We start from the raw sequence: 27624 nt of genomic DNA, 5'->3' as shown, positions 1-27624 counted from the left end.
CCACTGTTCCTAGGCCGTCATTGTAAATAAGAATTTGTTCTTAATTGACTTGCCTAGTTAAATAAAAACCATTGTGGAGGCCAGGTCATCTGATGCAGCACTCCATCACTCTCCTTCTTGGTCAAATAGCCCTTATACAGCCTGGAGGTGTGTTGGGTCATTGTCCTATTGTCCTGTTGAAAAACAAATGATAGTCCCACTAAGTCCAAACCAGATGGGATGGTGTATCCCTGAAGCCATGCTGGTTAAGTGTGCCTTGAATTCTAAATAAACCACAGATAGTGTCACCAGCTTCACCATGGTTCCCACCATGCTTCACTGTGGAGATCATACGTTCATCTACTCTGCGTCTCACAAAGACATGGCGGTTGGAAATAAAAATCAAAGGACAGATTTCCACCGGTCTAATGTCCATTACTCGTGTTTCTTGGCCCAAGCAAGTCTCTTCTTATTATTGGTGTCCTTTAGTAGTGTTTTCTTTGCAGCAATTCAACCATGAAGGACTGATTCACACAGTCTTCTCTGAACAGTTGATGTTGAGATGTGTATGTTACTTAAACTCTGTGAAGCATTTATTTGGGCTGCAATTTCTGAGGCTGGTAACTCTAATGAACTTATCCTCTGCAGCAGTGATAACTCTAGGTCTTCCTTTCCTGTGGCGTTCCTCATGAGAGCCAGTTTCATCATAGCGCTTGATGGTTTTTGTGACTGCGCTTGAAGAAACTTCCAGAGTTCTTGAAATGTTCTTTATTGACTGACCTTCACGTCTTAAAGTAATGATGGACTGTCGTTTCTCTTTGCTTATTTAAGCTCTTCTTGCCATTATATGGACTTGGTCCTTTACCAAATAGGGCTGTCTTCTGTATACCACCCCTACCTTGTCACAACACAAATGATTGGCTCAAACACATTAAGAAGGAAAGAAATTCCACAAATTAACTTTTAACAAGACACACCTGTTAATTGAAATGCATTCTTGGTGACTATCTCATGAAGCTGGTTGAGAGAATGCCAAGAGTGTGCAAAGCGGTCATCAAGGCAAAGGGTGGCTACTTTGAAGAATCTCAAATATAAACTATATTTGATTTGTCAAACACTTTTTTGGTGACTACATGATTCCATATGTGTTATTTCATAGTTTTGATGTCTTCACTATTATTCTACATTGTGGAAAATCATAAAATAAAGACAATCCCTTGAGTAGGTGTCCAAACTTCTGACTGGTACTGTATGCGCATGTGTGTGTGTGTGTGTGTGTGTGTGTGTGTGTGTGTGTGTGTGTGTGTGTGTGTGTGTGTGTGTGTGTGTGTGTGTGTGTGTGTGTGTGTGTGTGTGTGTGTGTGTGTGTGTGTGTGTGTGTGTGCCTATAAGCGTATGCATGTGTGTGAGTGTGTGTGTCATCTCCAGGTCTCTGTCAGGTCGGATCAGCGTTGTCTGCCAGCGTTGTCTGCCAGGCGATGTGTGTGATGCCTGGATGCTCATTAGAGCCGCTGAGAGACATCTATGACAGTGAATTGGAGTGAATGCTTCTGAGAGGAACTCCGAGTGCATTTTGGGTTTGGAATACTTTTAATTCCACTCTGCTCAGTGAATCATCCCTCTATCCCTGAAAAGTAGACTGTGGAGTGGTTCCTGTCCTTTTCTGTGGCTAGGTTTCACTTCAGTCTGTCAGTGTGGATGGTGTGTTCTGTCCCAAAACACTGCCAAAATGTTGCTTCAGTCACACTGCCATAACGGTGCTTCAGTCACACTGCCATAACGTTGCTTCAGTCACACTGCCATAACGTTGCTTCAGTCACACTGCCATAACGTTTTTTCAGTCACACTGCCATAAAGTTGCTTCAGTCACACTGCCATAACGGTGCTTCAGTCACAGTCATAACGTTGCTTCAGTCACACTGCCATAACGTTTTTTCAGTCACACTGACATAACGGTGCTTCAGTCACACTGCCATAACGTTGCTTCAGTCACACTGCCATAACGTTGCTTCAGTCACACTGCCATAACGTTTTTTCAGTCACACTGCCATAACGTTGCTTCAGTCACACTGCCATAACGGTGCTTCAGTCACACTGCCATAACGTTGCTTCAGTCACACTGCCATAACGTTTTTTCAGTCACACTGACATAACGGTGCTTCAGTCACACTGCCATAACGTTGCTTCAGTCACACTGCCATAACGTTGCTTCAGTCACACTGCCATAAGGGTTGCTTCAGTCACACTGCCATAACGTTGCTTCAGTCACACTGCCATAACGTTGCTTCAGTCACACTGCCATAATGTTTTTTCAGTCACACTGCCATAACGGTGCTTCAGTCACACTGCCATAACGTTGCTTCAGTCACACTGCCATAACGGTGCTTCAGTCACATGTTGCTTCAGTCACACTGCCATAACGTTGCTTCAGTCACACTGTCATAATGTTGCTTCAGTCACACTGCCATAACGTTGCCATAACGTTGCTTCAGTCACACTGCCATAGCGTTTCTTCAGTCACACTGCCATAACGTTGCTTCAGTCACACTGCCATAACGTTGCTTCAGTCACACTGCCATAACGGTGCTTCAGTCACACTGCCATAATGTTGCCATAACGTTGCTCCAGTCACACTGCCATAACGGTGCTTCAGTCACACTGCCATAACGGTGCTTCAGTCACACTGCCATAACGGTGCTTCAGTCACACTGCCATAACATTGCTTCAGTCACACTGCCATAACGTTGCTTCAGTCACACTGCCATAACGTTGCTTCAGTCACACTGCCATAACGTTGCTTCAGTCACACTACCATAACGTTGCTTCAGTCACACTGCCATAACGTTGCTTCAGTCACACTGCCATAACGTTGCCATAACGTTGCTTCAGTCACACTGCCATAACGGTGCTTCAGTCACATGTTGCTTCAGTCACACTGCCATAACGTTGCTTCAGTCACACTGCCATAATGTTGCCATAACGTTGCTTCAGTCACATGTTGCTTCAGTCACACTGCCATAACGTTGCTTCAGTCACACTGCCATAACGGTGCTTCAGTCACATGTTGCTTCAGTCACACTGCCATAACGTTGCTTCAGTCACACTGCCATAACGGTGCTTCAGTCACACTGCCATAAAGGTGCTTCAGTCACATGTTGCTTCAGTCACACTGCCACAACGTTGCTTCAGTCACAAAATAAAAATGACAGTGAATGTGCAACTTTATTTCTTTGTTCTAAGTTTATGATCTGCCAATCTGTACCATAACATCACTTCAGTTCCTACTCTACAGTAACTAACTTGAACGTGGTTGTTCGTATGACCTTGACCTATATGGCTTGGACCTCATCTTTCTAGTAAAGGCCTGAGACTGTATGACCTGTATATGGCTTGGACCTCATCTTTCTAGTAAAGGCCTGAGACTGTATGACCTGTATATGGCTTGGACCTCATCTTTCTAGTAAAGGCCTGTGACTGTATGACCTGTATATGGCTTGGACCTCATCTTTCTAGTAAAGGCCTGTGACTGTATGACCTGTATATGGCTTGGACCTCATCTTTCTGGTAAAGGCCTGAGACTGTATGACCTGTATATGGCTTGGACCTCATCTTTCTGGTAAAGGCCTGTGACTGTATGACCTGTATATGGCTTGGACCTCATCTTTCTGGTAAAGGCCTGTGACTGTATGACCTGTATATGGCTTGGACCTGATCTTTCTGGTAAAGGCCTGAGACTGTATGACCTGTATATGGCTTGGACCTCATCTTTCTAGTAAAGGCCTGAGACTGTATGACCTGTATATGGCTTGGACCTCATCTTTCTGGTAAAGGCCTGTGACTGTATTGCGTGTAGTATATCTGCTTTCATTCTTGATATCTCTCTGCCATGAGGGGAACTCAATTCGCCTCAGATGCCAGCTGGAAAACCCTGGGCTGGTTTGAAAGGTTACGGTACCAGTCTGGATTATGATCAGCTTGTCCTGGAATGTACATTGGATGTTTGTGTGTGCACGTTAGTGTGTCCATATGTTTGTGCATGTCTTTGTGTGTGTGGCCTTACCCACAGCCCTGAGGGAGGTGTACTTGTTGAGGCCCAGTCCACTGAGGTTGCTGTGGGGGTGAGGCATTCCTGGATAGAAGGCTGAATTGTTCAGGTGGTAGTGCTCTGTAGGGAGAAAGAGAGAGGGAAAAGCGAGTAATAAGAGTACGATCACTTTATTTCTCAATTGTACGGACAGAGAACTGTTTAAATGCTCCTAACATTTGTGACTGGGATTGAGAAGTCTTCTTTTCCAGTCTAGATATGTCTGTTGCAAAGGGCTGTTTTGACAGAAGGAGAAGGTGGCCTCTAGTGTTAAATGAGGTGTGGCTAATTAACAATGGAACAAACAAACTAGGTCAAAAAAAAACTGTCACTAATTGCGTCAATGAGTGCTGCTGGCCCAGCCTCTATCATGCTGTCAGGGGCCACAAGGAAATTGGGACACTGGAGTTGCATAGGGGCAGATTCTGCTCATACCCTGCATGGTCAGTGGCAATACAACTGGGGTCAGTTGGTAACCTATATGAACACATAGGCAGAATCAGAAGGAATATTCCCATAGAAATCCCCATGTTTTTCAACAGTGCCATGGCATGACATTGCAGTATGATATTGGTATATGTTTGTGACCTCTAAATGTTGATTGATCTGTTGATTGATTCAGATTAAGTGTGCATCCTCTTTTCCCTGAAGTCATTTGCTGTGTGTGTGTGTGTGTGTGTGTGTGTGTGTGTGTGTGTGTGTGTGTGTGTGTGTGTGTGTGTGTGAGAATGAATGTGTGTGTGTGTGTGTGTGTGTGTGTGTGTGTGTGTGTGTGAGAGAGAGTATGGTTGTCTCTGTGTGTGTGTGGAAATGTTGAACTATACTTGTGGGGACCAAAAATCCCCACAAGAATAGCAAACAAACAAAAATTTGACCAACTGGGGACATTTTGTTAGTTTCTATGGGGTTTAATGTTAAGGTTAGAATTAGTGTTAGGGTTAGAATTAGATTTAGGGTTTGAGTTAGGAGCTAGGGTTAAGGTTAGGTTATGGGGTTAAGGTTAGTGTTAGAGTTAGGTTCAGGGATAGGGTTAGGGAAAATCAATTTTGAATGGGACTGAATTGTGTGTCCCCACAAGGTTAGCTGTACAAGACTGTGTGTGTGTGAGTGAGAGTATGACTGCCTCTGTGTGTGAGAATTAATTAATGTGTGTGTGTGCATGCTCAGTTGTGTGCGTGTATACAGAATGATGACAGGTGTGTTTGACTGGTGTCATGGACAGGTTTTTTGACTGGTGTCATGGACAGGTGTGTTTGATTGGTGTCATGGACAGGTTTTTTGACTGGTGTCATGGACAGGTGTGTTTGACTGGTGTCATGGACAGGTGTGTTTAACTGGTGTCATGGACAGGTGTGTTTAACTGGTGTCATGGACAGGTGTGTTTAACTGGTGTCATGGACAGGTGTGTTTAACTGGTGTCATGGACAGGTGTGTTTAACTGGTGTCATGGACAGGTGTGTTTGATTGGTGTCATGGACAGGTGTGTTTGACTGGTGTCATGGACAGGTGTGTTTAACTGGTGTCATGGACAGGTGTGTTTGACTGGTGTCATGGACAGGTGTGTTTGACTGGTGTCATGGACAGGTGTGTTTGATTGGTGTCATGGACAGGTGTGTTTGACTGGTGTCATGGACAGGTGTGTTTAACTGGTGTCATGGACAGGTGTGTTTGACTGGTGTCATGGACAGGTGTGTTTGACTGGTGTCATGGACAGGTGTGTTTAACTGGTGTCATGGACAGGTGTGTTTAACTGGTGTCATGGACAGGTGTGTTTAACTGGTGTCATGGACAGGTGTGTTTAACTGGTGTCATGGACAGGTGTGTTTAACTGGTGTCATGGACAGGTGTGTTTGATTGGTGTCATGGACAGGTTTTTTGACTGGTGTCATGGACAGGTGTGTTTGACTGGTGTCATGGACAGGTGTGTAGTTTCAAACAGCCTGGCAGGTTTTCATCAGAGCCAGCCCTTCAAACACACCCACTACTACAGAAATAGAGAGGGGTGGAGAGATAGAAAGAGGGATACTGCATTTAACCCAACCGCTCTGAATCAGTGAGGTGCGGGGGGGGGCTGCTTTAATCGACATCTACATCATCGGTGCCCGGGGAACAGTTGTTGTTGGAAGTTAACTGCCTTACTCAGGGGCAGAACAACAGATTTCTACCTTGTCGGCTCGGGGATTCAATCCAGCAACCTTTCGGTTACCGGCCCAATGCTCCTACCCGCCAGGAAGGGAGAGAATTAGAGGGAGAGAGAAGTAGAGTGGGACAAGGGGAGGGAGAGAGAGCAGGATTTGGAGAGAGTATACAGAAACTAGATAAGGATGTGAGAGAGAGATGATGCAGTGAGTGAGGGAGGGAGGGGAGATGTTGTGTGTTTGTGGAATAAATTAGGAGATTTAGCTGAAGTATGAAGGGAGGACGTTAGTCTGAGCCCTAACACACACACACACACACACACACACACACACACACACACACACACACACACACACACACACACACACACACACACACAGAGGTTGTCTAAAACCCATCATTCCTGTGCGGTTTTATACAGTAAGCTGATTAGCTGGGGAGATGGCTCTCATGTTCTTCTACGGTAGATTTCTACTCTACGCCCATTGTCTTACATTAGATGGCGTTACTCCTACATGACGCTCATCCTTCAGTGCAGGCGGAATCGACCGACTTTCTGATGTCAGACAATGCTCTACATCGGGGACATACAGGGGCAATCTGCTGTCACAGCATCTCTGACCTCTCAGGAGGGCATACTGGATGTTCATTACACATGAGAATGTGAGAAGGGTATAAAAAGGGATATAACATACTGTAGTACTCATATGGTATCTGATGACTTTGAGCAGATAGAAGAACATACAACCAGCTTCAAACTAACTGGAACTAGCCAAACAGGAAGACTGAACGCACTGTTATTTATAGTACAAATGTGATTATCATCATAGTGTTTGTATCAGTTTTCATCATTTTTTAATTTGTTCAGTATCCTTCTGTAACCAGCGTATTACTGGAACTGCTCTGTCATTGTCATAATAATGTTGGTGGGTTTGTGGAATAAGCCCCAGGCCTCCCAGATAGAGACTTGGTGGGAAACCATGCTGGCTGGCACTGACGGGGGCAGAGGGCTCAGTCGGGGGGTATTAGGGGCTCATTTTCTTCCACACACACACACACACACACCTCTCAACGTGTCCTTGCTGGTGTGTGTGTGTTTGCGTCCTTGCTTGTGTGTGTTTGCGACCTTGCTGGTGTGTGTATGTTTGCGACCTTGGTTGTGTGTGTGTGTGTGTGTTTGCATCATTGCTGGTGTGTGTGTTTGTGTCCTTGCTTGTGTGTGTGATTGAACTATATGTGTGTAAGCCAACATCAAATGAAAGGTGTGTGATCTAACAACGGTGAAGCTGGGAGTTGGAGTTGTTTGGCACATCTCCATTAAATTTTAACCAAGTAGGAGAACAAGAGGGCAGGCGAGGCCCATTATGGTTATATCATGTAATGTCTTCCCAGGCTGGGCTGGCTGGGTGGTGTACTGTACATTGCAGACCAGGCTGTGTATGCTAGCAGTGGGATAACATGTGTAGTGATCATATAGATACTGTATGTGACCTTCGCTGTCTGTTCCACTTGGTCCTGGGCTACTCTCTCTGAGCTACGGAGGGTTGTTGAGAAGTGATGCAGTCATCTGAGGGACAGAGGGAAGGGAGTCAAGCAGCAGTACAAGTAATGCCGTGGATATTACACGAGAGGCCAGAAGGTGTGTTTGTGCGTCATTCTGAACACACTTACCCATAGTGCCTTAGTACAACCTGCTCCCAAGACACAGCTATTGTGTGTGTTCATAGCCGTGAAACACTAAGAGACCGCTGAGACAAGCAAGCGTGTGTGTGTGTATGTTTGTAATGGTACATTAAGGATTATTTTGCGCCTTAGGGAGAGTGATAAAGAGTGCTGTGAGATCAGTGTAGTCTCACGTTTGCCATTTGAGCTTTGCTAGTGTGGCAGAAATACAGACACACACATAAACCTTGTTCTCCCCTAATACCACCCCCTATTACCACCCTGTATTAAGACCCTGTTACCCCCTATTACCATCCTATATTAAGACCCTGTTACCCCCTATTACCATCCTGTATTAAGACCCTGTTACCCCCTATTACCATCCTGCATTAAGACCCTGTTACCCCCTATTACCACCCTGTATTAAGACCCTGTTACACCCTATTACCACCCTGTATTAAGACCCTGTTACCCCCTATTACCACCCTGTATGAAGACTCTGTTACCCCCTATTACCACCCTGTATAAAGATCCCTGTTTCTCCCTATTACCACCCTGTATAAAGATCCCTGTTTCTCCCTATTACCACCCTGTATAAATATCCCTGTTTCTCCCTATTACCACCCTGTATAAAGATCCCTGTTTCTCCCTATTACCACCCTGTATAAAGATCCCTGTTTCTCCCTATTACCAACCTGTGCTTAAAGAGTCAGACCTGGTCAGTTCCGGTGAGAGACTGGTTTCTATATATTTAACTGGAGTGCTTCACTCAGGGCTGGAAAGAGGGGGGCTACCAATCCTTCCCTGGTAAGATTTGTAATTTATAAGATTAACAAACCGTTTGTGTCTTTTTTAGGGCCTGGGGATGGGAGGCTATCAGCAAAGATTAGAAAACTAAGAAGGAGAGGGAAGATAAATGTGGGCGAAAAAAAGGTATTGCGGAGAGAGTGAGAAAGAGAGTAAGAAAGATGGACAGAATAGAAAGAGGCACAGAGAAAGATGGATGAATAGAAAGAGAGAGAGAAAGATGGATGGAATAGAAAGAGACAGAGAAAGATGGATGGAATAGAAAGAGACAGAGAGAAAGATGGGTGGAATAGAAAGAGACAGAGAAAGATGGATGGAATAGAAAGAGACAGAGAGAAAGATGGACGGAATAGAAGGAGATAGAGAGAAAATGTCAAATTGGCTTTTTACCAAATTACCGTACAACAGACCACGTATTCACTCTGCACACCCTAATTGACAACCAAACAAACCAAAACAAAGGCAGTCTTCTCATGCTTCGTTGATTTCTAAAAAGCCTTCGACTCAATTTGGCATGAGGGTCTGCTATACAAATTGATGGAAAGTGGCGTTTGGGGTAAAACATATGACATTATAAAATCCATGTACACAAACAAAAAGTGTGCGGTTAAAATTGGCAAAAAACACACACATTTCTTCACACAGGGTCGTTGGGTGAGACAGGGATGCAGCTTAAGCCCCACCCTCTTCAACATATATATCAACGAATTGGCGCGGGCACTAGAAAAGTCTGCAGCACCTGGCCTCACCCTACTAGAATCCGAAGTCAAATGTCTACTGTTTGCTGATGATCTGGTGCTTCTGTCGCCATCCAAGGAGGGCCTACAGCAGCACCTAGATCTTATGCACAGATTCTGTCAGACCTGGGACCTAACAGTAAATCTCAGTAAGACCAAAATAATGGTGTTCCAAAAAAGATCCAGTTGCCAGGATCACAAATACAAATTCCATCTAGACACTGTTGCCCTAGAGCACACAAAAAAATATACATACCTTGGCCTTAACATCAGAGCCACAGGTAACTTCCACAAAGCTGTGAACAATCTGAGAGACAAGGCAAAAAGGGCCTTCTATGCCATCAAAAGGAACATAAAATTCAACATACCAATTAGGATCTGGCTAAAAATACTTGAATCAGTCATAGAGCCCATTGCCCGTTATGGTTGTGAGGTCTGGGGTCCTCTCACCAACCAAGACTTCACAAAATGGGAAAAACACCAAATTGAGACTCTGCATGCAGAATTCTGCAATAATATCCTCCGTGCACAATGTAGAACACCAAATACTGCATGTAGAGCAGAATTAGGCCGATACCCACTAATTATCAAAATCCAGAAAAGAGACGTTAAATTCTACAACCACCTGAAAGGAAAAATATTCTCTGTGTACAACATGGAACACCAAATAATGCATGCAGAGCAGAATTAGGCCGATACCCACTAATTATCAAAATCCAGAAAATAACCGTTAAATTCTACAACCACCTTCCATAACAAAGCATCACCTACAGAGAGATGAACTTGGAGAAGAGTTCCCTAAGCAAGCTGGTCCTGGGACTCTGTTCACAAACACAAACACACCCCACAGAGCCCCAGGACAGCAGCACAATTAGACCCAACCAAATCATGAGAAAACAAAAAGATAATTACTTGACACATTGGAAAGAATTAACAAAAAAACAGAGCAAACTAGAATGCTATTTGGCTCTAAACAGAGAGTACACAGTGGCAGAATACCTGACCACTGTGACTGACCCAAACTTAAGAAAAGCTTTGACTATGTACAGACTCAGTGAGCATAGCCTTGCTATTGAGAAAGACCCGTCGTAGACAGACATGGCTCTCAAGAGAAGACAGGCTATGTGCTCAATGCCCACAAAATAAGGTGGAAATTGAGCTGCACTTCCTAACCTCCTGCCCAATGTATGACCATATTAGAGAGACATATTTCCCTCAGATTACACAGATCCACAAAGAATTCAAAAACAAATCCAATTTTGATGAACTCCCATATCTATTGGGTGAAATTCCACAGTGTTCCATCACAGCAGCAAGATTTGTGACCTGTTGCCACAAGAAAAGGGCAACCAGTGAAGAACAAACAGCATTGTAAATACAACCCATATTTATGCTTATTTATTTTCCCTTGTGTACTTTAACCATTTGTACATTGTTACAACACTGTATATATGTACAGTGGGGCAAAAAAGTATTTAGTCAGCCACCAATTGTGCAAATTCTCCCACTTAAAAAGATGAGAGAGGCCTGTAATTTTCATCATAGGTACACTTCAACTATGACAGACAAAATGAGAAAAACATCCAGAAAATCACATTGTAGGATTTTTAATGAATTTATTTGCAAATTATGGTGGAAAATAAGTATTTGGTCACCTACAAAAAAGCAAGATTTCTGGCTCTCACAGACCTGGAACTTCTTCTTTAAGAGGCTCCTCTGTCCTCCACTCGTTACCTGTATTAATGGCACCTGTTTGAACTTGTTATCAGTATAAAAGACACCTGTCCACAACCTCAAACAGTCACACTCCAAACTCCACTATGGCCAAGACCAAAGAGCTGTCAAAGGACACCAGAAACAAAATTGTAGACCTGCACCAGGCTGGGAAGACTGAATCTGCAATAGGTAAGCAGCTTGGGTTGAAGAAATCAACTGTGGGAGCAATTATTAGGAAATGGAAGACATACAAGACCACTGATAATCTCCCTCGATCTGGGGCTCCACGCAAGATCTCACCCCGTGGGGTCAAAATGATCACAAGAACGGTGAGCAAAAATCCCAGAACCACACGGGTGGACCGAATGACCTGCAGAGAGCTGGGACCAAAGTAACAAAGCCTACCATCAGTAACACACTACGCCGCCAGGGACTCAAATCCTGCAGTGCCAGACGTATCGCTCCTCCTTAAACCAGTACATGTTCAGGCCCGTCTGAAGTTTGCTAGAGAGCATTTGGATGATCCAGAAGAAGATTGGGAGAATGTCATATGGTCAGATGAAACCAAAATATAACTTTTTGGTAAAAACTAAACTCGTCGTGTTTGGAGGACAAAGAATGCTGAGTTGCATCCAAAGAACTCCATACCTACTGTGAAGCATGGGGGTGGAAACATCATGCTTTGGGGCTGTTTTTCTGCAAAGGGACCAGGACGACTGATCCGTGTAAAGGAAAGAATGAATGGGGCCATGTATCGTGAGATTTTGAGTGAAAACCTCCTTCCATTAGCAAGGGCATTGAAGATGAAACGTGGCTGGGTCTTTCAGCATGACAATGATCCCAAACACACCGCCCGGGCAACGAAGGAGTGGCTTCGTAAGAAGCATTTCAAGGTCCTGGAGTGGCCTAGCCAGTCTCCAGATCTCAACCCCATAGAAAATCTTTGGAGGGAGTTGAAAGTCCGTGTTGCCCAGCAACAGCCCCAAAACACCACTGCTCTAGAGGAGATCTGCATGGAGGAATGGGCCAAAATACCAGCAACAGTGTGTGAAAAGCTTGTGAAGACTTACAGAAAACGTTTGACCTCTGTCATTGCCAACAAAGGGTATATAACAAAGTATTGAGATAAACTTTTGTTATTGACCAAATACTTATTTTCCACCATAATTTGCAAATAAATTCATAAAAAATCTTACAATATGATTTGCTGGAATTTTTTTCTAATTTGTCTGTCTTAGTTGAAGTGTACCTATGATGAAAATTACAGGCCTCTCTCATCTTTTTAAGTGGGAGAACTTGCACAATTGGTGGCTGACTAAATACTTTTTTGCCCCACTGTATATATAATATGACATTTGTAATGTCTTTATTGTTTTGAAACTTCTTTATGTGTAATGTTTACTGTTCATTTTTATTGTTTATTTCACTTTTGTATATTATCTACCTCACTTGCTTTGGCAATGTTAACACATGTTTCCCATGCCAACAAAGCCCCTTGAATTGAATTGAGAAAGATGGACAGAATAGAAGGAGACAGAGAAAGATGGATGGAAGAGAGAAAGAAAGAGCTATTGAGTGAGAGGTAGTGCGAGGTGAGTGTTGTGAGTGATGCTGATTCCTTGGTGGTTTCCTATTGTTTGATAACTAGGTCATTGGGAGTTGTGTACTTTTCTTTCTCTTGGCAATCTCTTTCTTACATTAAAGGCCCAGTGCAGTCCAAAACAGGATTGTCCTGTGTTTTATATATTTACACGCTATGTAGTTGGAATAATACTGTAAAACTGGGAAAATTTTGATAATGCCCTTTTAGTGTAAGAGCTGTTTGAAAAGACTATCTGAAATGTCTGCCTGTTTTGGTCAGATGGAGTTTTGGCCTGCCTGGTGACATCATTTTGTTAATAAATAAGTATTTACCTTGCCACCAAGGCCTTTTTTTGCCTTTACCTCCCTTCTCACCTCATTTGCTCACATTGTATATAGACTTGTTTATACTTTATTATTGACTGTATGTTTGTTTTACTCCATGTGTAACTCTGTGTTGTTGTATCTGTCGAACTGCTTTGCTTTATCTTGGCCAGGTCGCAATTGTAAATGAGAACTTGTTCTCAACTTGCCTACCTGGTTAAATAAAGGTAAAATAAAATAAATAAAATAGACCAATAAGAAAGAGAGTTCCAAACCTCTCTGCCAATAACATCTATTTTTCAGTTTTCCCCTCCCCACTCACATGCTGACCAGACCACCCACGTTGCGTGTGCGAGCCTGGCAAAATAAATGTACACTTCCATGTTATTCAATCATTTCATCCAAACTGCTCACGCGAGTCAACAGCATCTGTGTAGCCAGGTGTTAAAATAGGACTTTGTTCTATTTTTTTGTTAAAATAGGACTTTGTTCTATTTTAAAGCTTTACACGCCACAAATCCCCCTTCTCCCATCTACTCATTGGTTTTTACAAGCATGTACCCATGTGGGCGATTGACAGATGAACGAGGTCCACACTGCAGTCCAGTTGGTTGCGGTAATGCACCTTAAAGTTGGTTGCCAACTGCCCAAAAAATCCACGGAAGAAAAAGAATGAACGAGGAGAGATTTATCAAAGAAAACTAACTAAAAACCATCTAGGATTCCCCTTTTTTTATGGATTAATTGTCTGAGTAGAGAACACACTATTTTGTGTGTCTCAAAATGGGTCCAAAAGATCCACCTAAAAATAGGACCATATGCATTTCAGGTAAAATAACAACCCAATGTTTATATCCCAGGACAAACTAGCTAGCAACAGCACGCTAGCTAGCTAAATGTCCATGAATGTTTCATACTGTACCTGTTTTGACCTGTCCCCAAATGAATATAGTTGGTTCACAGTTGGTTTTGGTATTTTATGAACTTGTCTGGTGGGGATGGACTAAATCCACATGCACAACATGCGCACAATCACAGTAAGGTACATAATTGTTATTAAGAAATGATTTGATATTGAGATAAATATGGCTGCATTAGACCTTAGCATCTCTTTCTTTTTCCAAACCATATATTTATTTTTTCCAAAGCATTGCTTTATTTTTCCAAACCATCTCTTTCTTTTTCCAAATCATCTCTTTCCCTCCCCACTGGAAAAGCCAATACTGTTTGGAAACATAATGTGCTGTAATGTCCCACTCATCTAAGTGAGAAACAGAGATGGATGATCCTCAACAGTCAATTGAGGGGACAGAGGTTATTCAAACCACAGTGTTTTAACAACACCTTCAGAGCCAGACCTTTTAAAGTTGCCTGACAACTGTTTCAATCCTATATCTCTGAGATAGTTTGAGATTAGAGCAGTGACAGAACTGTAAACCAGAAGCGCCACTGTGTCAAACTGAAATCCTTTAGAAAGAGGGATTGGTGAGCATGGCGGGGTCTACGGTTCTTACCGCAAATCCTACATCACTGACGGCCCAAATCCTCAAGACTGGTGGAGCGCTGTGTGTGTGTGTGTGTAATCCTCTGAGCTGCATTTGCACAAATGATCCAAGTCCAATCTCTACTGCTACAGCCAATGCCTCAACACACAACACACAGTAATGAAGATCCTTGATGTGTGTTTGTTTGTGTGTGTTTTATTGTGTGTGATGTGTGTGTTTTATTTGGTGTGTGTTGTGTTTAGAGGGGGTTTACAGAGAACTCTATAGATAGTCTGATATCCACAAAGGGTTTTGGGTGATGTGTGATGTGTGTGTTCTCTCTAATCTAATCTGATTCTATGGATGCACAGTCAGCTGGAGGGGTAAGGGAAGAGGTAGGGGCCCTCTTAGATCAAACACTCCCCTCCACCCCCACACACACAAACACACAGCTGGATCTGGATGCATAGAATTGGCACATGCCACTTGTGGATGGATGTGCAGTTGGGCTGGCCAACATTGACTCAGGGTTAGACGTAACATAGTACATGTAAATCTTTTTCGCTCTATTGAGTATGATATGTTACATTTCATATGGTATGTATTAATTTGTGGATGTCCATCATACATTTTCATACAATATGTTACAAATTACAATGCGTATGATATGTTAGCTAAGTGGCTAACTTTAGCTAGGCTTGGGGTCAGGGATTACGGTTAAGGTTAGGGTTAAGGTATGGGTTAAGGTACAGGTTAAGATTAGGGTTAGGGGTTAAGATACGGGTTAAGGTTTGGGTTAGGGGAAGGGTTAGCTAACATGCTAAGTAGTTGCAAAGTAGCTAAAAAAGTAGTAAGTAGTTGCTAATTAGCTAAAATGCAGAAGTTGTGCGTGATGTGATTTGAAACACACAACATTTGGGTTGCAAGACATTCGCTTTATACGCCCACCCAACCTCCTCGACCAACCTCCCTCCATTCATTTTTGGCTTAAGTAACCTTCTGTCTTATGTAACCATACCAAACATAACGTATCATACAAATGTGAGTGTCACAGATTTACATTTACTATGTTACGTCTATTCTATGAGACCAGGCTGGTGATTGCTGCTAGTTTTGCTATTGATGTTTACCATGTGTACCGTGCACGTGGTCTACTTACAGAAGCCCCTGGTTTCCTTCTCTTTCCCCTAGCTCCTTATCTCCTTGATGTGTGTAGTATCTGTTGTTCCCACTACCAGACAAGGAATTCTCCAAATCAATGTCTCACTAATGTTATCAACCACTAAGGCATGCTTTGTGTTAACTTGACGCCACTATCAGCACAGTGTACACACCATAGAATTAGAATGAGTAATTGTTATTCTACGGTAGCTACACACACACATAAACTCAGCAAAAAATAAATGTCCTCTCACTGTCAACTGTGTTCATTTTCATAACAAGATTCAACAACTGAGACATAAACTGAACAAGTTCCACAGACGTGACAAACAGAAATTGAATAATGTGTCCCTGAACAAAGGGGGGGTCAAAAGTAACAGTCAATATCTGGTGTGGCCATCAGCTGCATTAAGTACTGCAGTGCATCTCCTCCTCATGGACTGGATCATATTTGCCCGTTCTTGCTGTGAGAGTTTACCCCTCTCTTCCACCAAGGCACCTGCAAGTTCCCGGACATTTCTGGAGGGAAATGGCCCTAGCCCTCACCCTTGATCCAACCGGTCCCAGACGCTCTCAATGGGATTGAGATCCGGGTTCTTCGCTGGCCATGGCAGAACACTGACATTCCTGTCTTGCAGGAAACCACACACACAATGAGCAGTATGACTGGTGGCATTGTCATGCTGGAGGGTCATGTCAGGATGAGCCTGCAGGAAGGGTACCACATGAGGGAAGAGGATGTCTTTCCTGTAACGCACAGCGTTGAGATTGCCTGCAATGACAACAAGCTCAGTCCGATGATACTGTGACACACCGCCCCAGACCATGACGGACCCTCCACCTCCAAATCGATCCCGCTCCAGAGTACAGGCCTCGGTGTAATTCTCATTCCTTCGACGATAAATGCGAATCCGACCATCACCCCTGGTGAGACAAAACTGCCACTCGTCAGTGAATAGCACCTTTTGCCAGTCCTGCCTGGTCCAGCGATGGTGAGTTTGTGCCCATAGGTGACGTTATTGCCTATGATGTCTGGTGAGGACCTGCCTTACAACAGTCCAACAAGCCCTCAGTCCAGCCTCTCTCAGCCTATTGCGGATAGTCTGAGCACTGATGGAGGAATTGTGCGTTCCTGGTGTAACTCGGGCAGCTGTTGTTGCCATCCTGTACCTGTCCCGCAAGTGTGATGTTCGGATGTACCAATCCTGTGCAGGTGTTGTTACACGTGATTTGCCACTGCGAGGACGATCAGCTGTCCATCCTGTCTCCCTGTAGCACTGTCTTAGGCGTCTCATTGTACGGACATTTCAATTTATTTCCCTGGCCACATCTGCAGTCCTCATGCCTCCTTGCAGCATGCCTAAGGCACGTTCACACAGATGAGAAGGGACCCTGGGCATCTTTCTTTTGGTGTTTTTTCAGAGTCAGTAGAAAGGCCTCTTTAGTGTCCTTCGTTTTCATAACTGGGGCCTTAATTGCCTACCATCTGTAAGCTGTTAGTGTCTTAACGACCGTTCCACAGGTGCATGTTCATTAATTGTTTATGGTTCATTGAACAAGCATGGGAAACAGTGTTTAAACCCTTTACAATGAAGATCTGTGAAGTTTTTTGTATTTTTACGAATGATCTTTGAAAGACAGGGTCCTGAAAAAGGGACATTTCTTTTTACAGTTTACATGCATATTGTGATGTATACCCAGCTGGATTCTAGTGAAGTACGAGTACAAATGCATGCAACTTCTCTGGTCATTGAAAGACGAGGGCTCCAGAAATCATGTTGTGTCTGTTGCTGTACCTCGTGTCATACACTTAGAGAATAATTTCATCATCCTGTAATGTGATGGACTGAGTTGCTGAGTTGCGTTTGGGTGTAGGGTTGTAAGTACACCATAGAGCCTCATCCTGTAACCACACACTAATGGTATAACTCTGCGCTGAAACTGCAGTGTTTGGTCTGGCTACTTTAGTTATGCTAGAGAAGAGGAGGGGCTGTTGGGTGTTCCTGTCATGCCAAAGTACAGTAAGAGAAACCAGCTCCCGTCCTCCAATGAGAGAGAGGGGCCTCTGGTTAAAACAGCAATGGCAAAATGGGCTTTGGCTGGGTTTGTTTTTCTTCACAGAGGAACAAAGAGAAACCCTCAACTTCGTTGATTCGTAGGGAGTGTGTTAGCATGTGTCTGTGTGCTGAGTAGCTGTGCTTACCGCTGCGGCTGCGTAGCATCCTAGCTGAGATGCCGTTGGTTCCGATAGGGGGGTTGGTGATTGTACTTTCCACTGAGCCCACCTCTCCTCCGGGTTGCTTCATAAGCTCTGTTATGGTCCTGTAGATGGACAAACAAACATTACAGTTAGACTTCAGCCATTTAGAATGACTCTCTACATGTATGGGGATTTAAGGAGAAGCAGGGATTGAAACAGCAATTCTGCGGTTACAGGCAATCGACCCAAGCACTACACCTAAACTCCTGGGCCAATAACTCCCCATAGCGCCCCATCGTTAGCCACTGTGCGTGGCTGTAGGCTTAGTCAAAGCCAAAAATAAGGGCAGCAACACTGCAGGGAACATGATAGAAAGTGATGGGAGCCAGAGAATTGGGCTGAGTGTGTGACAACATAATCTGCAGAGAGAAAGAGTGAGAGTAACACTGAAAATGGGCCATTTTAATTGCGTGTAATCTTATCAGACACATACTGTCACAGTCACAAATACCCCCAAACACACTGTCATGTCATTGAGCTGTGTGTAAGGGAACACACTGCTGTAGTGACAGACATTATCTCTCTCTGTGTGTGTGTGTGTGTGTGTGTGTGTGTGTGTGTGTGTGTGTGTGTGTGTGTGTGTGTGTGTGTGTTAGGGACCCAGGCCTCAGGAGGTGTGGGGGGCCAGGGCTGTCCTCTCCTGGGAGGGCTTTCCTGAACAAACAGTGTGGTTCACTGTACGGTACATTGTGTGCCAGGAATGTGTCTAAATGTTGGGAGGGTGCTAGGGTGTAAATTGCCCTCTCTAGCTGAGCAGAGCAGAATGGGGATCAGCTGAGGGAGATGTATCGTATTGAGAGAGATGTGTACAATCTTAAAAAAGGGTTCTTCAGCTGACCCCTTAGGAGAACAAGGTAGAACCCTCTCTAGAAAGGGTTCGACATGGAACCCAAAATGATTATTCTCCCTGCAGCCAAAAAGGGTTCTCCTTTAAAGTATGGGGATTCTAGTGGCGGGATATAGGTAGCACACAGGAGGACATTTTTCTCTGTTACGATCATTTCCTTTTGAATTTCTAGCCAAATGTAAAATGTTCCTGTTTTGATTAATTTAATGGAGTGAGTTAGGTCTGATCTATACCAAATTAGCATACCCCCTGAGTCCCTTCCCTGTTTTACACCTGGTAGTTTGGTGGATGGGACTACCAGCTCTCTGTAACCTAGAGGGCAACCAGTGGGCCCATCTCCTCTATACCAGATGTTTTTTTCTTGTAGGATGACAATATCTGTATTACCGATTTCTTTGATGAAGTCCAGGTTCGTGCTCTTTAGGCCAAAGGCAGATGACCTCAGGCCTTGGATATTCCAGGATGAGATATTGAAGGCTTTGTGTTCCATAAAGTGTCCAAAGTTGTTGGTCGTGGGGGTTTGGCCTTAGGCCAGTAAGTGTGAGCAGAGCCTGCTGAGCATCTGTTACATGCCGTTGGCTTGGGCTAGTGTAAGAGTGGGGGTTGGGCGTGTTTGCCCGCCCACGGCCTGGGAGTATGTGTGACTTCCATGTTGAGGCCCTCTTTGCGGGGGTGGGGTGCATGGGGTGGGCTGGAGGGGCATAGGTCCGATCTGAGTGGGCCAAATGGGGTGTGGGCATGATTGACTTGGGGGGGTGTTGATTGGTTGGGGTGGGGGTGTGTATGTGGCTGGTGGTGTTGTGGTCTGGATGTAGGTCCTCTCGGCGTGGGTCCTCTATGTGTAGGTCCAGTGGGGGGGTCTCACAGGTCTGGGAGAGTGTCTCACTGGTCTAGGCGGGGTGACTATTGATCTGTTGCTCTTGTGTGAAGTGTTGGGGCTGCATTTGAGAGCGATGTCCTTTAGAGTCCGGGCGAAGGTGAGCACTGCTGCCTTGTATAGGTGGACCTGGTCATAAAGGCTGTTCAAGTCCAGGGTGGAGTGGTGGGCCAGGTAAACATTTGGTTTTGAGGCACAGTCACAGGAAATACTTGCGTTTACCCGCTGTATGGTAGCAGGGTGGAAGACTTTTCGTGGTAGCAGGGTGGAGATAACCACTTGTGCATTGGGGAAAGTAGAAGAAGCTTTTTCAATCACTTCCTTCAGTGCTGTGGCAAAGAGTGTGCAAAGCTGTCATCAAGGCAAAGGGTGGCTACTTGACGGATCTCAAATGTAAAATATGGTTTGATTTGTTGAACATTCTGTTGATTACTACATGATTCCATGTGTTATTTCAAAGTTTTGATGTCTTCACTATTATTCTACAATGTAGAAAATAGTAAAAATAAAGAAAAACCCTTGAATGAGTAGGTGTCCAAACTTTGCCCAGTAGTGTACATATTGCAAACTGATGAATTGCCAGGGGGACTTGCAGACGTGTGGAGGCGTCAGGGGGACTTTGCAGACGTGTGGAGGCGTCAGGGTGACTTTGCAGACGTGTGGGGGCGTCAGGGTGACTTTGCAGACGTGTGGGGGCGTCAGGGGGACTTCTCAGACGTGTGTGGCATCAGGGGGACTTTGCAGACGTATGGGGCGTTGGGGGTTCTATGTGTGCAGTGGAGGAAGACATGGGGCTTAGTACCAATAAAATTAAGTAAAGATTGTGCTCAAATCATTTAACTACTGAGCCAATAATGGTATTCTCTTTCAAGCCACCTAAATCTCAAAATATTCCTTTCTCTCTATTTCTCTCTCAATCTCTCTCATTCTCAGTCTTTTGTCATGTCAGTCTCTGAATCTGTCTCTTTCTCTCTTATACTTTCTTTCTCTTTCTAAACCTACATCTCTCTCTCTCTCTCTCTCTCTCTCTCTCTCTCTCTCTCTCTCTCTCTCTCTCTCTCTCTACCTCATGTTGTCTGTGACTCACTAGCTGAGACTGCCTAAGGCTTGGTTCTCTTTTCGTTTGGCTCGCTACTGAACAACTTGCTGATTTGGATTTTTAATCTACAGCAAAACTGCTTTTATCTCTGGGCATTTAGTGCATTTATAGAGGCTAAGTTTAACTTCCATCACAGGCTCCATCTATGTGGTAAAAATAAAACATTTAATTGAGAGATGTTAGCTTAAGTGAGGAAGTTTTACCCTAAATTTACATGACTAGACTAACGTGTGTTTGATGTAAATTAGGATTAAATGACTACAATAAAGTAGATATAGGCCATCAGTACGGGATATACTGTAAAGAAACTGGGACTACATTTAAACAAGGGATATTCATCATTACTGCCCATTCATTTATGACTGCAACATGTAAACAACACCATGTTTGTCGATAATCAAATCAATAATGTATCTTCAAGGTCATAAAGATGATAAACAGACCAGAATCCTCCTTTCCACTTGAATTCCAGTAACTTCATGATAACATCTCAAGAGTCAGTCAGTTTTGGAAGACACAACCATCTTGCTGTCAATGAGCAACAATAGGCTTACGTCTCATCCTTCTCCTGGACAGCAGGGAAGGTAAAGACATTTAGCCTTGCCTACATACAGTGCATGCCAAATGGCACCCTATTTCCTATATAGTACATTACTTTTGACCAGAGCCTGTGGTCAGAATTAGTGCACCGTATAGGGAATAGGGTTTCATTTGGGACACAGTCTCTGTATCTATAGCCACTTATATAAGACTTCCTGCGTCGGAGCGTTCGTTATATGATCGCTAATCCTTTTTGGTGAAAGCACATCGTATCGAATAACAAGGAGAGTGAGACACGCGTCTTCTAATGCTGTGTAGCAATCAATTATCCCTTCTCCCATACCAGGGAGGCAGATAGCTAATTAGCAACACTCAGTCCTAGTGTTCATCACTCACCACCACTGTTTCCAGCCCAGCTCAGAATCGATGTACAGTACAGTCCCCACTCTGATGATTGGAAAATGTTGCCCTCTGATCCAGCCCAGCTCAGAATCGATGTACTGTACAGTCCCCACTCTGATGATTGGGAAATCTAGCCCTCTAAACGAATGTACTTTATCCTTTATTAACTCTGAGGGCAGTTTCTAAAGCAGAGATGTCCTTGTATTATCTGCTATCATGTTTTCTTCTTGACTTTATGAACCATTTTCAGAATGAACATATCTGGTAATTCAAAGGTTTTCATGGCCGAGCAGCTGCACACAAGCCTAAGATCAGCATGTGCAATGCCAAGCGTCGGCTGGAGTGGTGTAAAGCTCGCCACCATTGAACCCTGGAGCAGTGGAAACGCTTTCTCTGGAGTGATGAATCACGCTTCACCATCTGGCAGTCCGACGGACGAATCTGGGTTAGGCGAATGGAGAACGCTACCTGCCTGAATGCATAGTGCATAGTGGTCTGGGGCTGTTTTTTATGGCTTGGGACCGGCCCCTTAGTTCCAGTAAGGGGAAATCTTAACACTACAGCTCAATTCAAAGGTCTTACTTGAGAAACGTTTAGTCACAATTATCATAATAATCATAATCTGTCTCTCTCCCTTTCTCTTACCCTCCCTTCATCCATTTCTCTCTCTCCCTTTCTCTTGCCCTCCCTTCATCCATTTCTCTCTCTCTCTCTCTCCCTTTCTCTTACCCTCCCTTCATCCATTTCTCCCTCTCTCTCCCTTTCTCTTACCCTCCCTTCATCCATTTCTCTCTCTCTCTCCCTTTCTCTTACCCTCCCTTCATCCATTTCTCTCTCTCTCTCCCTTTCTCTTACCCTCCCTTCATCCATTTCTCCCTCTCTCTCCCTTTCTCTTACCCTCCCTTCATCCATTTCTCCCTCTCTCTTCCTTTCTCTTACCCTCCCTTCATCCATTTCTCTCTCTCTCTCCCTTTCTCTTACCCTCCCTTCATCCATTTCTCCCTTTCCCGCCATCTCTTCTCCACCAGGTCTCTTCTCATTTCTCAATCTCCATCTTTCTGTCAACAGTGCAGTTAAAACTCACTCAGAATCCCCTGTCAATTCAGATTAGTGTTACAGAGCAGGGACATCACCAACAGCTCCCCAAATCTGCTCACATACACCCAGTGTCACTCCAGGGCCCTATGGGAACATGCAGACCAGTTCAGAGATACTATTCATTAAAATATAATGGATTGGTTTTACCACTGGTAACATGGTATTGGAAATGCTGCCCAATGGTATTGCCTAATGGTATGCAGATCTAAGCGCTCAGAAGGCAGGCTAGGGTTCTATATGGAATTGATCCTAACACATCCAGTGGCATTCAGAACCTCACAGTATTCCAGGAGACATTCATTATCTATCCAATCCTTTCAGATCTAAACAAGTGCTCAGGGGTTAGAGGTTAGAGATCGATTTGGAATTTGGCACAACACACGCAGTGGCATGCAGGCCCCTAACCTGTCCTCTATGGACAGTCAAACACAGGATTATTGGTCACCCTACAGTATAGACTATAGCGAGCTGTAGGTCTGGGCAAAGATGATTCATTACTACCTCACTTCCTCTTCCACACTTCCTCTCTTTCTTGAGGCCCCTGATGTTGGTTTCCCTCAGAACTTGACATCTACGTTCTGGCTTGGACTTACATCCATTTCAGTGCCATTTTGTGGTATTTAGAAAAAAGGATGATGTGAGAATTAAACCCTTGGAGCTGAGTCAATGAGCAGTGACCCTTGTGTGTCTCTTCCAGGCACAGCACAGCTGTGGGGGAGGCAGGGGGAGGAAGAGGTCAGGAGAAGGTAAATGTCATGATATTGCCATTGCAGGTGGACTAGGAGGGAGGGAGTGTACGAAATCAGGGAGCATGTAATGTAAACCAACCATGGAGGAAATCTGAGCGATGGAGGGATGGAAGAAGGGGTGTGCCCAACTCTCTGTCTGTCTGTGTCTTTCTTTGGGTTGCTTCTCAGGTTGAAGATGACACAGCTTTTAATGTTTTTTCCTAATACTGAAAGACATTGAACCCCAGCAGCGAAGGACAGGCGAAGTAAAAGGCATAGCTCATCAAAGAAGAATGTAGTGGTAGAGGGAGAATTGGTAAAGCGATCAAGTTTTTGTTTTGTTAATTTGCCTTATTGAAAGGCATAGTGGTTTTTAAGTAAGGTCAAGCCCTTTTTAGGAGCCATCTTAGTCCCATGTTATAGAACATGATATCTTAAGGTCCCAAGGATGGATCTCTCTCACACACGCGCACGCACGCACACACGCTCGATCAGATCAGATCCTTAGACCACTCAGTCTTCTCTTCCCCATGTTAATCCTCACCTTTTGTGGATACTCTATACCATGCAATAAATGCCTGGGCCCATGTCCTCTGAATGTTGTGGTCTGAACCATGCACTACCAACCTAAAAGTCAGCATCCTCATTCTTGTTGTTAATTTAACTATAAATCACTATTCAGAATGTGGAATGATGCCTTTTGGGATAAAGGTTATTGTTGTTTGTTTAAGTTCTATGCAATGTCCCTTTCGGTCGATGTCCTCCATTAGATTAGACATGCATCAATGGGTAGAGTGACACGGAGAGTGGTACATTCTGTCCTATGTACACCGATAATTGTAATGTACTAACTGCTGTGAAATTTTAGGGGGGGATTGAGTGGAGTATGGAAGTAACACCTGTCCTGGTAGAAACTGACTGTCAGATTTGAGAGCAGATACTGCATGCTGTTCTAATAAGCGCCCTATAGAGCAGCACTGCAGGGTGTGTTGTCAAAGAGGGTGAAAGAAAAGATGAGCGATGGACAAAATGAGCTGTGTAGAAATGAGTTGGTTTCTATACACATGTAGAAATAAGTTGGTCTCTATACACTTTGTGTAGAAATGAGTTGGTCTCTATACACGTGTAGAAATGAGTTGGTCTCTATTCACTCTGTGTAAAAATTAGTTGGTCTCTATTCACTCTGTGTAGAAATTAGTTGGTCTCTATTCACTCAAAAAAAGGTGCTATCTAAAACCTAAAAGGGTTATTTGACCAACCCTATTAGGATAACCCTTTGAAGAACCCTTTTTGGTTCCAGGTAGAGCCCTTTTGGTTCCATGTTAAATCCTTTCCACAGAGGGTTCTACATTTAACTCAAAAGGGTTCTACCTAGAACCAAAAAGAGATATCCTATGGGGACCGCTGAAGAACTCTTTTGGAACCCTTTTTTCTAAGAGTGTAGCATGAACATGGCAAGACCAGCTGGGCAGCAGAGGAGTAGCGACAGTATTCCAGTAATCTGAGAGCCATTTATTTAATCTGTGTGAGTCTAATCTGGCCAGGACAGTTCATCTGGTATGTCGTTGGGGGAGTGTTCTATTTTGGAGAGGTGGTAACATCTAAAAACCAAAAAATGTAATCCTGCTAATATTTCTCAAAGCTGGAGACATTGATGGCCTTGTACTGTGAGAGCCGCTGTTCTCTCCCTATGCAATAAATATGTGATTTCAGAGCGAAATATACGATTTATATTTCCCTTGGGCTTTTTGTAACTTTTTTTATGGAAGATTTCCATATCTCAATATTGGCCAGGTGGAGTTATATGAAACCAGTGTGGAGTTATTAACTGCCGGCTAATAGGGACATTACTGTAAAGAGGCAGAATGGAGAAGGGAGAGAGAGGGGGAGTGGAGGAGAGAGTGAGAGAGAAAATGACAGAGGAGAGAGAGAGGAAGAAAGGGGGGAGAGAAGACAAAGAAAGAGAGTTGGAAAGGGAGAGAAGCGTGAGAAAGAGAGAGAGATTCTGATTGGGTGAAATCTCTTATCCCGTGCCGCCCTGCTTCCGTTGATGACCAAAAACAAAACCAAGGGCCCCCAGAAGAGAGGAGGATAAGAGGTGGAGGAGAAGAGGTGGAGGAGGAGTGTACTAGAATAGAAAGAGAGATGAGGGGGATAAAAGAGAACAGGAGAACTGGTAAAAGGAGGGAGAGGTAAGCCTGTGTAGCGTAGCAGTGTTTCAGTAATGATGTCCTTGAGGCTCCGCTCCAGCCCTGAACCAGATATTTAACCTGACCAACACTGGCTGAAACACTTTACAGGGAGATGAGGGCTGACTGGGATGTCATGTGGTGTACATACTGTAGCTATTAGGGAATATGATACATTATTTTGAGTAAGTGTATCCATTGGCAGTGTAGAATAAACTTAGTTTTGATAAGTATTTGATAAGTATTTGCTTGATATCTATAGCATTACCTCTGGTCATATTGTGATCTCCTCCCTCTCTTTGTTTCTCTTCCTTTGTGCCTTTCTTCTCCTCGCTCTCTCTCTCTCCATCTCAACTTCTGGAGCAGGTCATATTCCCTATAGATTGTTGTTAAACACAACATCCCCCTGCAGTTACCTTCAATATTCAACATGACAGTTTATCAATGTAAATAGACCACTGGCTAGAGTGATCAGGTAGGTGAACAAGTTTGTGAAATTTTGATGAAATACACAAATCTAATCAGTGGGTATTAAAACAATTAATATACGTGCAATATGTTTCCCCCTAACAATACACACACACATTAATAAAAGTTGCCAAAAGAATTTGCCTGATTCATTTCATGGTTGCAGCAAAATAACCTCCCTCCCTCCCTCACCTGGCGTTGCTGACGTCGTTCTGTGCCCTTGCTGATCCCCTGATCTTCTCCAGGCCCAGCTTGGTGAAGATGCCCATCAGCACCATGATGGCCACCCCCCCACAGATGATATAGACGATCATGTGGGTTCGATCCCTCTCCTGGTCACTGTGGTCCTCGGTCACCGTGGTGATGGGCTTGCCTGTGTTGGCCCAGATGGGCGTGTCATAGTTTGAACAGATGCTCTGGTCGAGGCGCTGCCCTCTGAACTGGCAGCAGAAGCGGTAGAAGCAGGTGCCGCAGCAGTACAGGAAAACGCCCATGTTGCAGTTGAAAGGTGGGTCCCACTGGCCCATTACGTCGTAGTAACCTTGGCAAAGGGTGCCTTTGGTCGGGATGACGTCCTCATCGTCCGCGATGTCACCACTAGGTGTCGACACGCCACCGAACTCTGTGGTTACTAGCATGGTGACGGGCTCCGCTGTGGTGGGGGTCATCGGAGCTGTCTGATTGGCTGTCTGGGTTTGGATGGCGTCCGTGTCAATGGTGGTGGAGCCAGTGAGGTCCTGGGCCAGGCTGGACCTCGTCAGGAGGAAGGAGAGGAGGAGGCAGGATAGGGGGCAGGCTGCCATGGTACAACGCATCCTCATCCTCCGGGCAGTGCTGAGGCTTTAGAACCGTCCTCTATAGCGGGCCAGACCAGAGGTCAAAGGCTTGGAGTCTGAGACAGACCAACAAGGTTGGGAAGAAACTATCTAATGTCTCTAAAGCACACACAAACTAATCCTAATTGACGTTACATAGTTTTTGAACAGAACTGATTTGTATGGAGTTGTTCACTCACATAGTTCAATCAATCACAAATGTGACTGATGAATAATGGAAATAGACAGAGTTGGTTTGGTTTGCAGGTTATAAATGTTTGTTTTGGTAAATGTAGTGCACGCCAGCCGCTCAAAACAGCCCAAAATACTTCAAATATCTGATGCTCTGGACTAAAATCCTCTGAAACATCACAATTGATTTGTCTTACCTTTGTCCTTTGAAATTGCCTTTAGAGAAATCAGCAGTTTCAATATTCCAGGGTATATTCCATGAACAAATTGTCCACAAACCTTACACAGCATTTTCCTTCATAGTCTACAAGAGTTTATACTTTTCCTTATGTGTTTTCCATTCTCCAAATAGTTTTGTAGTATCTTTGTTCACCACTGGTGACCTCTCCTCTCTGCTCTCGTTAAAGCAGTGTTTCCCTGTTCATCCTCCCAGCA

At 44.1% G+C, this 27624-nt stretch overlaps 1 protein-coding gene across 1 annotated transcript in view; it reads right to left on the bottom strand.

The window, feature by feature from the left end:
- LOC110503126 (protein shisa-9-like) overlaps positions 1–27023 on the bottom strand; it is a 28534-nt gene extending 1511 nt beyond the window's left edge. Inside the window, exons 1-4 of the mRNA XM_090217427.1 lie at positions 26375–27023; positions 25983–26090; positions 17878–17996; positions 4040–4144 (exon numbers count right to left, since the gene is read on the bottom strand). Of these exons, the coding sequence (XP_090073553.1) occupies positions 4040–4144; positions 17878–17996; positions 25983–26090; positions 26375–27003 (961 nt within the window). The 5' untranslated portion in view covers positions 27004–27023. The remainder of the gene's footprint in view (positions 1–4039; positions 4145–17877; positions 17997–25982; positions 26091–26374) is intronic.
- Positions 27024–27624: the final 601 nt, after the last annotated feature.

Source organism: Oncorhynchus mykiss, chromosome 23, assembly GCF_057628025.1.
Source record: "Oncorhynchus mykiss isolate SJ-2025 chromosome 23, ASM5762802v1, whole genome shotgun sequence".
Lineage (NCBI taxonomy): Eukaryota > Metazoa > Chordata > Actinopteri > Salmoniformes > Salmonidae > Oncorhynchus > Oncorhynchus mykiss.
The sequence above is the reverse complement of the archived record's forward strand: the minus strand, read 5'-3'. Positions and strand labels throughout refer to the sequence as shown.